This window comes from Electrona antarctica (assembly GCF_951216825.1).
Source record: "Electrona antarctica genome assembly, chromosome: 10".
NCBI lineage: Eukaryota > Metazoa > Chordata > Actinopteri > Myctophiformes > Myctophidae > Electrona > Electrona antarctica.
In genome coordinates, this window is record NC_136791.1 from 7,784,563 (window position 1) to 7,800,066 (window position 15,504).

At 44.6% G+C, this 15,504-nt stretch overlaps 1 protein-coding gene across 1 annotated transcript in view; it reads left to right on the forward strand.

The window, feature by feature from the left end:
• itga9 (integrin, alpha 9) overlaps positions 1-15,504 on the forward strand; it is a 143,888-nt gene that overhangs the window by 98,344 nt on the left and 30,040 nt on the right. The window contains exons 19-20 of the mRNA XM_079512784.1: positions 9,402-9,488; positions 14,123-14,202. Coding sequence (XP_079368910.1) covers positions 9,402-9,488; positions 14,123-14,202 — 167 coding nt within the window. The remainder of the gene's footprint in view (positions 1-9,401; positions 9,489-14,122; positions 14,203-15,504) is intronic.

A 15,504-nucleotide genomic window follows, 5' to 3' on the forward strand; every position in this document is an offset into this window, starting at 1 on the left:
TTCACTTCATGCTGTGAAGAGGCCAGCAGATCCCCCCCCCCCCCCCTCGGTTCCATATCTGAGTGAGACGCCACGTCACTCACAGCGCGCACGCACACCGCTGACATGAGCCGTGGTGCAGGACCGGGTCAACATTTATCAGGAACACGTTTTCTTCCCCTACTATAGAGCGTCGCAGTCCCGCCCCCTGTCATGACGACGCCAGGCCCAGGAAATGATTCCCAATGCATTTTTCCCATAGACATTTCACAAAGTATTTATTTAAAGACGGTTACGCCGCGGACAAAGCCAACTCGAGTCGTGACAAATCATGACAATAAACACAATATTTTGGACCAAACAAATAATTACAAAGAAGAAAAACAACAAAAAAAGTGTTGTAACCTGCCATTTTTTTCTTCTTTCTAATTCTTTGTTCGGCCCAAAAGATTGTGTTTGTTGTCATGATTTGTCACGACAAGAGTTGGCTTTGTACGAGGCTTAAAAGGTCTTTAAATAAATACTTTTTGAAAAGTCTATGAGGAAAATGAACGGAGAATAATTTCCTGGGCCCTGGTAGGGGGCGGGACTGCGACGCTCTATAGACTCAGCGAATCACAACCCGTGGGCCCAGCTTCCACTGGTGGGCCGTGAGCAGTGGTACTATAGACTCAGCGAGTCACAACCCGTGGGCCCAGCTTCCACTGGTGGGCCGTGAGCAGTGGTACTGGTCCCCTATAGACTCAGCGAGTCACAACCCGTGGGCCCTTCCACTGGTGGGCCGTGAGCAGTGGTACTATAGACTCAGCGAGTCCCAACCCGTGGGCCCAGCTTCCACTGGTGGGCCGTGAGCAGTGGTACTATAGACTCAGCCAATCACAACCCGTGGGCCCAGCTTCCACTGGTGGGCCGTGAGCAGTGGTACTGGTCCTCTATAGACTCAGCCAATCACAACCCGTGGGCCCAGCTTCCACTGGTGGGCCGTGAGCAGCGGTACTGGTCCCCTATAGACTCAGCGAGTCACAACCCGTGGGCCCAGCTTCCACTGGTGGGCCGTGAGCAGTGGTACTATAGACTCAGCCAATCACAACCCGTGGGCCCAGCTTCCACTGGTGGGCCGTGAGCAGTGGTACCATAGACTCAGCCAATCACAACCCGTGGGCCCAGCTTCCACTGGTGGGCCGTGAGCAGTGGTGGAAAAAGTACTCACATGTATTACTTACGTAAAAGTATCAATACTGCAATACAGAAATACTTCGTTACAAGTCAAAGTCCGGGAATTCAAAATGTACTCGAGTAAAAGTGCAAAAGTCGACTAAATATCATGCGATTTTAGTCGACTAATTCCACAGTTGATTTAGTCGACTAAAATGTATTTTGGCGGGCCTTGATGCCGTCGTAATGACGTCGTTTTACACTTGCTGAAAATAGCCGATCTACAAGCTTGTAGATCTGCTATTTTCAGCATGCAACCAAGTGTAAAATGGCTTACACTGGATCTCTTGTCCACTAGTCCCTTCCTAACATTTTAGTTTAGTTTTTATTTGTTGACAAAATTGTCAATATATTTAGTCTTAGCTTTAGTCATCGTAGCTTAGTTTTCATTTACTTTCCATTTACTTGTCGTCAGTGAAAAACGGTAGTCGGCAAACCATTTTGGTCATAGTATTCGTCGACGAAATCAACACCGCACCACACCTACGTATGGTAGGGTGGAAAATAAAATGTATTTGTTATAATGAATAGGATCTGTAATTGGCAGGGTGGTGATATTACACAAATAGTGCTTTAGGGCTCAAGTTGCATGACTAATTTAATGAACGAGGTTGACTTTAAGGATCAACTTACCAGTGGTCCCAAGTAACGCCTTCTTCTGTTTGGGAACTCGATCGGTGTGGAATGACCAGCTCTGCAAAAAAAACAACAGGAAGGTATTAAGAAATTATGACAAAGAAGCCAGCGGTTTTCGCTTCAACTGTATTTTCAATGAGACTTTTCTAAGTTTGCGATAACTCGCCGATCTACAGATCACAAATTGACAAAAAAATCGGTTGTTTTTTCTACTTTTTAAGATATTTTTAGGGATTTCTGTCTTTTTATTGATAGGTCAAGGATATAGTGGAGAGACACGCAGCAATGGTCGTCGGGATCGGGACTCGAACCCGCGACACGCTGTCACGCATGCGCCTATATGTGGTATGCGCCTGGACCACTAGGCCAGCGGGCAACCCCTTTTCTACATTTTCTTTGCAAAATTAGAAGATTTACAAGCTCACAAAGCTTCATGATGCAATATATTGTGAGCTTTTAGGTACGCTGTGCACAGGTGCATGATGGGAAGCTGAGTTTTTAGTGTAACACCAGTAGTTTTTAGTCAATTTAGTGTAACACCAGCACAGAGCACAGTGCAGTACTACAGACTACGGTGTAGCACATGCACAGGCGCATGATGAGAGGCCAGTACAGTACAGTACAGTACAGTACAGTACAGTACAGTACAGTACAGTACAGTACAGTACAGTACAGTACAGTACAGTACAGTACAGTACAGTACAGAATACATAGTCCGACAGCAAATAGTCCGACAGCAAATAGTCTGACACCTAATAGTCCGACACCCCAACAGCACCACTCAGTTCAGACGGGTCTGATTTTTTTCGCCCCCATCATTGATTATTAGAATGACAAAGTCATCTCCACAAAAACCTCCTAACCTCCAACACTTGAGCTGTATTTGGGTACAGATTCAAGCATCTGACAATGTATAAAGTCACTAATATACCAACTTTGATGAGGCAGTATTGTATTTGATTTAGAAGATCCTGAAAAGTTGATGTTCTGCACAAGAGCAGAGATATAGTTATTATAGTTATTATCATTCTTGATGCAGACGGACAGCCGTTTAGGCCCGTTAGGAGAAGTCCAAGGTGTTGATACGACCCGTTTAGGCCCGGAGAAGTCCAAGGTGTTGATACGACCCTCGCTTTCTGCGGCGTTGAGGTCAGCTTCCAAACCGCCCCGAGGCTTTTCTTTTCCCCTCCGGCAGGCCAAGCGTGAACTCGTGGTCCCTTCATGTTTAAGAGCCGCGCTCTGTTATCTCTGTGTTGTTCTTGCAACACAAGCTGTCTGAAAGCCAGGGAGGTGAATTGGTTTCAGGAGCTCTGTCTTTGCTCCCCTGAGGAGACAGACTCTCTCTCTCACAGTCACACACACACACACACACACACACACACACACACACACACACACACACACGCACACACACACACACACACACACACACACACACACACACACACACACACACACACACACACACACACCGTACTGGATTCACTTGTTTTATTACCTCTGTGAGTCACTTCTCCTTATCCCTCCTGATGGGCTCAGAGCTGTGGCTTTTATTTTATTATTATTTAAAAGTTTAATTTAGTTTTTTCTTCTTATTTACGATGACTCGACAGGTGGTAGATATTTAGTATAGTAGGTGAAAGTATGTGCTACCTTTCTGAGAGTGAAGACATGTAGCGTTGTGGCTCGGACAGAGAATGTAGCAAATAAGGTGCACGAAGGAATCCCAAGTGAAATAAGTGAAGTGAATCCAACTGTTTTATAGACATGTGGCTCAGGAGGTAGAGCAGGTCGTCCAATGATCCATGGCCATGGGTCGGCGGTTCGAATCCCGGCTCCTCCTGTCTACATGTCGAAGTGTCCTTGGGCAAGACAATGAACCCCAAATTGCTCCCGATGTGCTGGTTGGTACCTTGCATGGCTTCCGCCGCAATCGGTGTGTGTGCATGGGTGAATGTAATGCACAATCTATGTAAAGCGCCTTGGATAAAGGCGCTATATAAATGCACCATTTACCATTTACATTAAAGACCCTTGTGTACAGCAGTGGTTCCCATACTTTTTCATGTCAAGGACCCCAAAAATGATACTCATTAGCCCGTGGACCCCCCATTGATTCTCTCATTGCTGCATTATTGTATTGCACGCCACCCTTCATTTCATTGTCAAAGTATTTGCATACTCTAAATTTGAAAATATATGCAGATTCGTCTCTCCCCAACCCGCCAGCAGCGTATAAACAAACCCTGTCGACTTTTAACCGCTCCTGGCGTTTTGCAACGCTCCCCGACTCCGACACCAGCCCGCTGACGGACGAACCCCAGAGAGAGTCGGGAAAAAAGCGGAAAGGTGGCGAGAAAGTGAAGAAGCGCTGAACAAACAAACACACACCCATGTCCTCTTCCGCCCCCGTGAAGGCACGGCCCTGCTGCCCATATGTCATCGCCCAGTGTGCCACATGATGCTATAGTGCAACTGTTCTCTCTCAAGAGTTGCCAGGTGGGCGATAAACAAAGCTGACTTCCCCCCCTCTCTCGAATCCTGCCCGGTCTCATGGGACGCGCTGTGTTTGCACAGCATGCAGCAGCACGGAGGAATACAGGAAACAGAGGAAATTCCACCGCTGCCAGTTGTGCTGCCTGCTGGGGTCCCCATCCCATCAACCGCCCCCCCCTCCCCAATAGGCTCGCCATCGGGTCCGTCCCAAAGGACAGAGAGACCTGTGTGTTTAAAGCTGACTTCATGATGATGGGGGGGGGGGGGGGGGGGGTGGGGGGGGGTTGCAGCCCCACCCTGCCCAGGCGTGAAAACTGCTGAATAAGATGGGGAGGGTTGATGACAGTGTGGAATGTGGATACCACTTAAGCCCATGTTAAAAAATAAATAAATAAAAATTGATTATGCCAAAAAAAAATTACGTTTTTCCTAAAATTACATGCCCAAAATTGAAACATCGGGTTGAAAAGTGGTTGACAATTTAAACCAGACATGGGCAACTGGCGGCCCGGGGGCCACATGCGGCCCCACCATCACTTAATGCGGCCCTCAGGTTAATATCAGAATACTGATATATTATTGATTTCAGCTGTTACATTTCCAAACATGCAAACAGACAGTAATATTTAATGTGGCCCTCTGGAGTGAGTGTAGAAATATGTAATAAAATATGAAAGTTCACCTATTTTCACAGAATGTTTGCCTACTCTGAAACTATAGACATGGAACACTATTATAGTGTCATAGTGTTATAGGTGTCCCCCGCCACCAGAGATGCAAAAAAACACACAGCTTATTTTTATCACTTCTGGAGGCGTTCTGGAGTGTGTTAACCTAAAATACGAGCTGAAACGGCAGGCCGCGCTCCGCGGGAACATAAATTGCGCGTGCGTTGTTACCTTTAGCCTCCAGAAGCACACGTTTTGGCTCGTCCATCATCGCTATAGGCCCCGCCCCCGCGCTGGAGAAGAACCTTCTTCTTTCACACTATACTCTCTCCAGCACATGAGCTCCGAAAACAGCAGTGGTGGAACGTAACCGAGTACATTTACTCAAGTACTGTACTTAGAGGTACAATTTGGAGGTATTTTGTACTTGAGTCTTTCCAATTTCCAATACTTTTACTGCTATACTCTCAGAGGCAAATATTGTAGTTTTACTCCGCTACATTGATTTGAAAACTTTAGTTACTAGTTTACTAAGAGTAACCACTTCAGTCCTATACAGTACATTTTGGCCATTTGAAAAAAAAGCTGATCTACAAGCTCATTGAGAGCTTGTAGATCTGCTCTTTTCAAAAGATTTGTATACATTTGAAAAACTTTAAATGGGACATTCTGCATATTGCATGCTTTTTACTTTTGGTACTTTTAAGTACATTTTCATGCCAATACTTCTGTACTTCTGTACTAACTCAAGTACATTTTGAATTCCGTACTTCTACTCTACTTTTACTACTTACTGTACTTACTGTATACGTAGAACAATTGAGTATACTTTTTTTTCCACCACTGCCAGCACACATATGAGCTCAGGAGAAGACAGCCCTTCAGTGAACCCTCACTAGAAGAATTCCTCTGCTCCTCGCAGGGTCAAGGCTCGACTGTTTACACAGCGCAGCCGGCCAAGCTCCACGTTGTTTAGACAAGCTTCCAAACACGCAGCCTGGAGGCCGTCCAATTACACTCCCGCAAAGAGCTGTGTGCCGTCACGTCACGTCACGTTCCGGTTTCTTTTTTTCCGTTCATTTCTCAAGTTTGTTTAGAGATGCACCTTTAATGTAAATGCATGGTGAGAAACGTGCTAGATAGAGATTAGGGATGAAACAGTCAGTAGTGCTGTCGCCTCACAGCTAGAAGGTCCTGGGTTAAACTACCTCCCCTCTGGCCAGCCGGGGCGCCTGATGGAGGGGAAAGGAACTGGTCGGAATAACGTGTTCCTTCCACGCGCTGCGTCCGGCCGAGGAAACTCCCCCCTGTCAGGTGAAAAGAAGCAGCTTGGACTCCATGCATAGAAGGAAGCATGAGGTCAGTCCGCTGCCCCCCCCAGGTTGGCAGAGGAAGTGTAGCGCCCAGGATTAGATTATTGGCACTGGGTGAAAAAACGGGTTGCAAAATTGTTGGATTTTTTGTTTTTCTTTTTTTTCTTTTTTTAAGTGGAGTCCGAGGACCCCCCATGGGTCCTTGAGGGGTTTTAATCAACCAATGTAACCAATTTAACCAGAAGTTAATATAGCCTCACAGTGTAACCACTTTGACCCTATACAGTATATACTACAGATTTAAAGTTCACAATGTGTCACATTGTGAGCTTGTAGATCTGCTTTTTTCAACTTTTCAACACATCTTGAAAAGAAATCACACCCATGTGAAGTGAGGGGCGCTCTTATCATCATCATACATCACATTCTGTACTGCTCATCATTCCGGCCAATCACTTTCGGTTCACTTTTCTGCCCTCTCTTCAATAATCATGTGCTTTGCTCAGCCAATCAAATCATATCATATCGCTATCTATGGGTTGATCAGCCACTCATCAGTTCACACAAACCCGGAAAGCTGGGCATAGGAGGGGCTAGCGCTCCTCAAACATGACTATACTAAACATTAAACTCTTGTATGGGGCTCACTGGCAAGTGGCGATTTGATTGATTGATTGAAATATTTATTAACAGTTTGCAGAATTACAGTAATTTTCAAGCACAAACTCAATACAAAGGCTGTTAATTGGGAGTGGACGACCCAATTAAGCATTACACTTGTTTACAAGAGGGTCCACCATGTTCAATTCATCAAAACATTTAGAGACGTACAAATAGACACTTCTATATAGACAAAGAACAGAACAGGAATTCATCATAATGGAGGTAAAAAGGGAAAAGAAACATATACAGTGAAGGAAAAAGGGGGGCGGCGATAAGTATTTTCAGATGGGGGGGGTCTGCGGCCAATCACAATACAATGACTTTGGGGGTCCTTGACATGAAAATAACCCCTACGGTAACTAAAGCACTGAACTGGGACTATATATTCCACTGCAGTGTAGTGTTTTTAATTCCAATCTGATCAAAGTATGCCAAATGTTGTTATTCATGCCATTATTCAATCTTCACAGTCCATTTACCGTAAAATGTGTGCTCCTCCTGTCCAATGGTTTTCCCATTGAAAGAAACCAAATGGAGATCTTCAAACCTAATCCTCGTCACCCTCCCTCTCTCTCTCCACATGTCACCCTCTCCGCGTCCCCCTCGTCTGTATCTCCAGACTGTGTGTGTGTGTGTGTGTGTGTGTGTGTGTGTGTGTGTGTGTGTGTGTGTGTGTGTGTGTGTGTGTGTGTGTGTGTGTGTGTGTGTGTGTGTGTGTGTGTGTGTGTGTGTGTGTGTGTGTGTGTGTGTGTGTCCGTCTCCCACTCCGTCTCCAGCGTGTCTGTGCCGGCGTTGCCAGGTTTTGCGAGATAAACAATTAAGCAACCAGGTCTATGAAAACGAGCCCAAAAGAAGCGAGCCCTGAGAGGCCTTAATTTACCTTTAAACGTGTACGTGAAAAAATAGCTGATCTAAAAAATAGCTGATCTACAAGCTCACAACGCGTCACATCGCGACGCGTTGTGAGCTTGTAGATCCGCTATTTAAAAATAATAATAACTAGAAAAAGTGCCCTTCCGGGCACAGGTCTCCACCAGTGTGTGTGATGTTTGGCAAAATGTGTAGGAGTAATATATAAACGTGTGTGTGTGTGTGTGTGTGTGTGTGTGTGTGTGTGTGTGTGTGTGTGTGTGTGTGTGTGTGTGTGTGTGTGTGTGTGTGTGTGTGTGTGTGTGTGTGTGTGTGTGTGTGTGTGTGTGTGTGTGTGTGAGACGCGGCTTGGCCTGTTGTAGTGCCACCATGAGGCTGATTCAAAAACTGTCAAGTGGCATTTCTTCCTCAGCCTAGTGGGAATATGCATGCACAGTTTCACCGCAATCGGACGCTGCGTTGAGTAGTTGTGGCGATTTGTACAAAACGCGTACAAAGCGGGCTACTCCTGAAAAGTTTAGAAGCCAATCGTAGCCAATGAGGGTGGATTATGAGAAATCAAACAAACCCGTCTTGATCACATGACTATGGAGAACATGTGTACTGATTTGCGTGAAATTTGGATAAAATCTGAAGGAGTAATATTAGAAAATGTGTTTTACATATGTCGGCCCACCAGGAGGCGCTATAAAGAGCAGATGTGAAAAATTCCAGGCAAAGGTTTTTCCTTGGCCTCTGGGGAGTTGGCATACAAAGTTATCCACAGATCCATGCAGTTAGAGGTAAAAACACTTTTCGGCCAGTTATAGCGCCACCATGAGGCTGAGTTGAAAATGTTCATGTGGCATTTCTTCCTCGGCCTAGTGGGAATGTGCGTGCACAATTTCACGGAAATCACACGATGTGTTCATGATTTGCAGCATTTTGTTTGAAACTGAGCACTCCTGCGAACTTTGGAAGCCAATCTTAGCCAATCAGGATGGAGTCTGAGAAATCTGAAAGACCTGTTTCGTTGAATTGCTCTAGAGAGACTGTGTACCAATTTGTGTGATGTTTGGACAAAATCTGTAGGTGTACTGTCCAAAAACTTGTTTTGCACAAAGCGGCCTCCTGGTGGCGCTATAACAGGCCGTTCTGGAAAATGTGGGGCAGAGGTTCATCGTTGGCATCCAGGGAGTGTGTGTGCAAAGTTTGGCATCGACCGGGTTAACGGTGCCGGACGGAGTGCAAAACATACTCTCTCCCCATGCCTTCGGCCTGGTGGAGACAATAATCTCGAGGGAATTTTGAAAAATGAGGATTATACATAAATAAATAAACGAATACAAATTTTAACAACACAAATCTTGTATGGGAGTCCCACATGTTTTCAGACGGGGGACAAATATTAATTTGGGGGGTCCTTGACTTGAAAATAAAACATTAGGAGACAACCCCCCCCCCCCTCCAAGTGGCTTATAATAAGCGGACATGGCAGCACTGGGTCTGGTCTGTGTGTGTCTGACTGTATTATTGCTCACTCTCTCCCTCCCTGTGCTCTGCTCTGTGTTTCTTCTTCCAGGAGGAGAAGGGCATTTCCTGTGGACTTGTTGATCTGGACTTCCTTAAGTGCAGCGTGGGATTTCCGTTCATGAGAGCCCAGACTAAGGTAACGGCAGCAGCAGCACCCTCCCTATCAGAGCGGGAGGTTATAATGTCTATTCCTGTTCCTGTTGCACGTCATCCTCTCTCACGTGAGGCCGTCCGTCTTAAGACTGATTCATACACACCTGTCTGTCGCGCGGCAGCGACACTGTCGCGCGACGGAGCATAAATTAGGCTTTGCTGTGCATGTCATACTCTTTGGCATGTCGTTCACTTTGACACGAGGCAGTCTTAGAAAAAAGTACTCATATGTTTTGCTTAAGTAAAAGAATATGTTCATATATTTAATTTCCATGTGGGGGGGGGGGGGGGGGGGGGGGGTGCGTCAGCTAGGACGGGAGGTAACAGAGGGTTCACCAAGCCCCCAGGAGGGCTGGCCAACGCTGAAAGCGCTCGGCCCTACTGGTCAGAGCTGGGACTGCAGACGGGCCCTGTGCAGGAAACCCTGTGCAGCTGGGGTTTAAAACATTGAGCACTTTGCATTTTGGGCACCAAATGCGGAAGTATAGACCGTTCTTCCGGGTGCTTCAAAACACCACTGAGCAACTTCCATCGAAATGAATAACAGGGGGCGGCGCCATAGAATAACTCTATGGGGTGCACGGACAAACAAGTTTGGGAACCACTGGGCCCTAATTGATCATACTACAACCACTGGGCCCTAATTGATCATACTACAACCACTGGGCCCTAATTGATCATACTACAACCACTGGGCCCTAATTGATCATACTACAACCACTGGGCCCTAATTGATCATACTACAACCACTGGGCCCTAATTGATCATACTACAACCACTGGGCCCTAATTGATCATACTACAACCGCTGGGCCCTAATTGATCATACTACAACCACTGGGCCCTAATTGATCATACTACAACCGCTGGGCCCTAATTGATCATACTACAACCACTGGGCCCTAATTGATCATACTACAACCGCTGGGCCCTAATTGATCATACTACAACCGCTGGGCCCTAATTGATCATACTACAACCGCTGGGCCCTAATTGATCATACTACAACCACTGGGCCCTAATTGATCATACTAATTGATCATACTACAACCGCTGGGCCCTAATTGATCATACTACAGCCACTGGGCCCTAATTGATCATACTACAGCCACTGGGCCCTAATTGATCATACTACAACCACTGGGCTCTAATTGATCATACTACAACCACTGGGCCCTAATTGATCATACTACAACCACTGGGCCCTAATTGATCATACTAATTGATCATACTACAACCGCTGGGCCCTAATTGATCATACTACAACCACTGGGCTCTAATTGATCATACTACAGCCACTGGGCCCTAATTGATCATACTACAACCACTGGGCCCTAATTGAGCATACTACAACCACTGGGCTCTAATTGATCATACTACAGCCACTGGGCCCTAATTGATCATACTACAACCACTGGGCCCTAATTGATCATACTACAGCCACTGGGCCCTAATTGATCATACTACAACCACTGGGCCCTAATTGATCATACTACAACCACTGGGCCCTAATTGATCATACTACAGCCACTGGGCCCTAATTGATCATACTACAACCACTGGGCCCTAATTGATCATACTACAACCACTGGGCCCTAATTGATCATACTAATTGATCATACTACAACCACTGGGCTCTAATTGATCATACTAATTGATCATACTACAACCACTGGGCTCTAATTGATCATACTACAACCACTGGGCCCTAATTGATCATACTACAGCCACTGGGCCCTAATTGATCATACTAATTGATCATACTAATTGATCATACTACAACCACTGGGCCCTAATTGATCATACTACAGCCACTGGGCCCTAATTGATCATACTAATTGATCATACTAATTGATCATACTACAACCACTGGGCCCTAATTGATCATACTACAGCCACTGGGCCCTAATTGATCATACTACAGCCACTGGGCCCTAATTGATCATACTACAACCACTGGGCCCTAATTGATTATACTACAACCACTGGGCCCTAATTGATCATACTACAACCACTGGGCCCTAATTGATCATACTACAACCGCTGGGCCCTAATTGATCATACTACAACCGCTGGGCCCTAATTGATCATACTACAACCGCTGGGCCCTAATTGATCATACTACAACTACTGGGCCCTAATTGATCATACTACAACCACTGGGCCCTAATTGATCATACTACAACCACTGGGCCCTAATTGATCATACTACAACCACTGGGCCCTAATTGATCATACTACAACCACTGGGCCCTAATTGATCATACTACAACCACTGGGCCCTAATTGATCATACTAATTGATCATACTACAACCACTGGGCCCTAATTGATCATACTAATTGATCATACTACAACCGCTGGGCCCTAATTGATCATACTAATTGATCATACTTCAACCACTGGGCCCTAATTGATCATACTAATTGATCATACTAATTGATCATACTACAACCACTGGGCCCTAATTGATCATACTACAACCACTGGGCCCTAATTGATCATACTAATTGATCATACTAATTGATCATACTACAGCGTCACACAAGAGCATCAATAGTAGCAGATCCGCAAGCTTGAGCTTTATAGATCTGATACTTTTGCTATTTCTTAATTTGAATGCTGAAAAGTAACAGTTTTGAACACATGCCACCCGACAGAGATGATAACTCCATGTCCATGCAGAGTGCTTGACGACCGCAACGCTTGAACCTTTCAAGCGTTGCTGTGCTCGAACGAACGTCGTGTTCTGCGTTATAAATGGCACAATAAATAAATAGCCTAACTGAACATCAGGGCAGACACAGTCGGTGAACATGAGATTTGAAGAGCGACGCTCCTCATGCAACACTACTCTCTGCTTCAAGCTTCCAGGGCACTCCGCCCCCACACCGACGCTGAGAGCACTTGAACGTGATGCTCTGCACTGGGAAGAGGAGCGCTCCAGTGTGTCTTTGACAGAAAGGCTCTGGCAGCTTTCTGTGCATGCCACACTAGGGCATTAAGCAACTAGTCGACTAGTTTACTAGTCGACTAGTAAATCTACTAGTCGACCTTGTTGGTACTAGTTGACTAGTTGATCAAAAAAAAAGAAAAGTTTTTTTTTTTTTTTTTTTTTTCCCTGATTTTGTAGGCCTCAAGATCAGGTAGATTATAGTTATAGTCCCCATGTACACAGTTTTTCAATGTACAAATATTTATTTCCAAAATAAATATATATATATTTTTTAAATGTATTTTATTTTTTACATAATAGGTAGTTAAACAACTAGTCGACTAGTAAACTAGGCAACTAGTCAACTAGTAAAAATGACTAGAAGTGAATGCCCTGCACACATTAACACTTTACTAAACTCAAGGCTTACTAGGGCTGAAGACGGGCGCGAGAGGCCAGCATGAACGTCCATAAACAACAACATCTCTTTGGATGCACCTTTTAACCCATTCTGCCTGACGTCGAAATTTAAAAAAAAAAAAGTCTAAATCATGACAATTTTCTGAAAGATTTGAGGCACATTTTAACGATTTTTCAAAAAATAGCAGACCTACAAGCTCTTAGCGCGCCACTTGGTGGCGCGCTATGAGCTTGTAGATCTGCTATTTTTCAATAGCTAAAGCATAACATAATGCTAACACCAAAAGGGGTTCCCGTGTACAGAATGGGTTAAAAGTGCAACAAGTGACATGGTGAAAAGAAAGTGACATAGAGAGTGTGGACGTTCGGGTCCTCAGACCATCATCATCAACACTCAGTTTGTTGATACTGGTCTGAGCTTAGCCTGGCATTGCCAGACTGATGTTGTGGATTCACTCACACGTTCCTCCGGGGTGGAGGAACGTGTGAGTGAATCCTACGTCGTCAGTCTGGCAATGCCAGGCTAGATCTGAGCCTCGACGTGCATTAGTCAGTGTGCGAGTCCATCTTGTCGTTTATTGCTGTACCGCGCATGCAGTACATACACGTTCGCATGAGGCTGTACTAGTATGCTTGCAGTGGTGGAAAAAGTACTCGCATGTTTTACTGAAGTAAAAGTATCAATACTGCAATGTAGAACTACTCTGTTACAAGTAAAAGTCCGGAAGTACAAAAGTATTGGCATCAAAATGTACTTAAAGTACCAAAAGTAAAAGTACTAATTATGCAGAAGGTCCCCATTTCGACGCATTGTGAGTAGGTGTTTAATGCACGTTTTGTTATAATAATACAAACCTACAAAATGACTATAGTAACTAAAGTGTTCAGATAATTGTAGTGGAGTAAATGTACAATATTTGCCTCTGAGATGTAGAAGTAAAAGTACTGAAAATTGGAAATAGTACTTAAGTAAATGTACTTAGCTAAGTTCCACCGCTGCATGAGGCTGTGCCGTGCATGCCACACACTTTCACTGTGTCCTCGCTGTGTGTCGAGGCCTCTCGGACCAGTAGAGTATTTATAGTAGGTGTAATCCAAGGCAAGCACGGCTGGAGGCCGTTCCTGCTGGCAGCAGTACAGCGTGGTGTGAATCATGCAGCACTCAGGACCTTTAAAGCAAACACAATGATGACAACTACTTCACACTCTAAATCTCTGCTCTCTCTCTCTCTCTCTCTCTCTCTCTCTCTCTCTCTCTCCGTAGTATCATCTGTCTGTCATCTTTGACACAAGTCGGCTCTCCGGGGAAAACGAGACGTTGCGTTTTTTAGTTCAAGCGAAAAGGTATGTTTCCCGAAATCAACGTGCGTGCGTGCGTGTGTGTGTGTGTGTGTGGTGTGTGTGTGCCTGCGCATGCATGTGTGCGTGCGTGTTAAAATCACAATAGGCTTGTTAGTGCAGGAATGCCTGAGAAATGACTGTAAATGGTATGGCTCTGATTATTCTATTGCGCTGTAATTGATACATGCCTCACAATGATGGCAAGCATCCTGCATTTCACTGATGCAGTGTTCCGTTACGTGCCAATAAGTTGCAAATGTAAAATGAAAAATAAAAATAGCATAACGTTGCAGTCAGGCAGAAACCTTTTATGTCCATATTTCAACTTTGTTTGTTTGTTTGTTTGTTTTTCTTCGTAAATGAATGCCCTACTGATTGATTGATTCTTTATTTAAAGGGATAGTTCAGATTTTTTGAACTTAAGTTGTATGAAATACTTGCCATTAATATAGTGGTTGCAACTGCATTAATTGATTGCCCGAGTCCCATGGTGGGAGTTCTGCTCTGGTTTTGGTCAATATTAAGTAGTTCCGGTCATTTTGTGGGGGGCACTGGGGCCACGCAGTAAAAGTAAATTAATCCACAAAACAAACATAATTTGTATTGTTGACCTATTTCTAAAATATTAGCGCGACTTTCGTTCAACTTTGACCCCTCTATCACATGGAACTATTTTTGGGCGTAGTGATATGGACACAAAAAACATAGTTCTGTGTGATAGAGGGGTAAAAAAAAAGAACGGAAGTTGCACTAATATTTCAGAAATAGGTCAACAATACAAATGACGTTAGTTTTGTGGATTCATTTACTTTTACTGCGTGGCCCCCAGTGCCCCCCACAAAATGACCGGAACTACTTGATATTTCACCAAAACCAGAGCAGAACTCCCACCACAGGACTCAGGCAATCAATTAATACAGTTGCAACCACTATATTAATGGCAAGTATTTCATACAACTTAAGTTATACAAATCTGAACTATCCCTTTAAGTGTCATGCTTCCGAAAAAGCCCAGCCCATATGGACTTACAGCCAGGACACTTTTTACAGTTTACATAAACAGTGACAATAAACCGACATGACAGTTTGCAAACAATGATCAAGTGAATACCAAACTGACTAATACACTCCAGATCCTTACAAGGCAGATTACATAATATACAACATAAAATACCATAAAATAAAATCCACCATTAGGCCTGTAACAGGAGACACATGTACCTACTTGAAGAGCCGGGATTGTCTTCTACTCCAGGCTCTAGAAACAAACTGGGCTGTCCGAAATACTTCATTATTAAATAACCA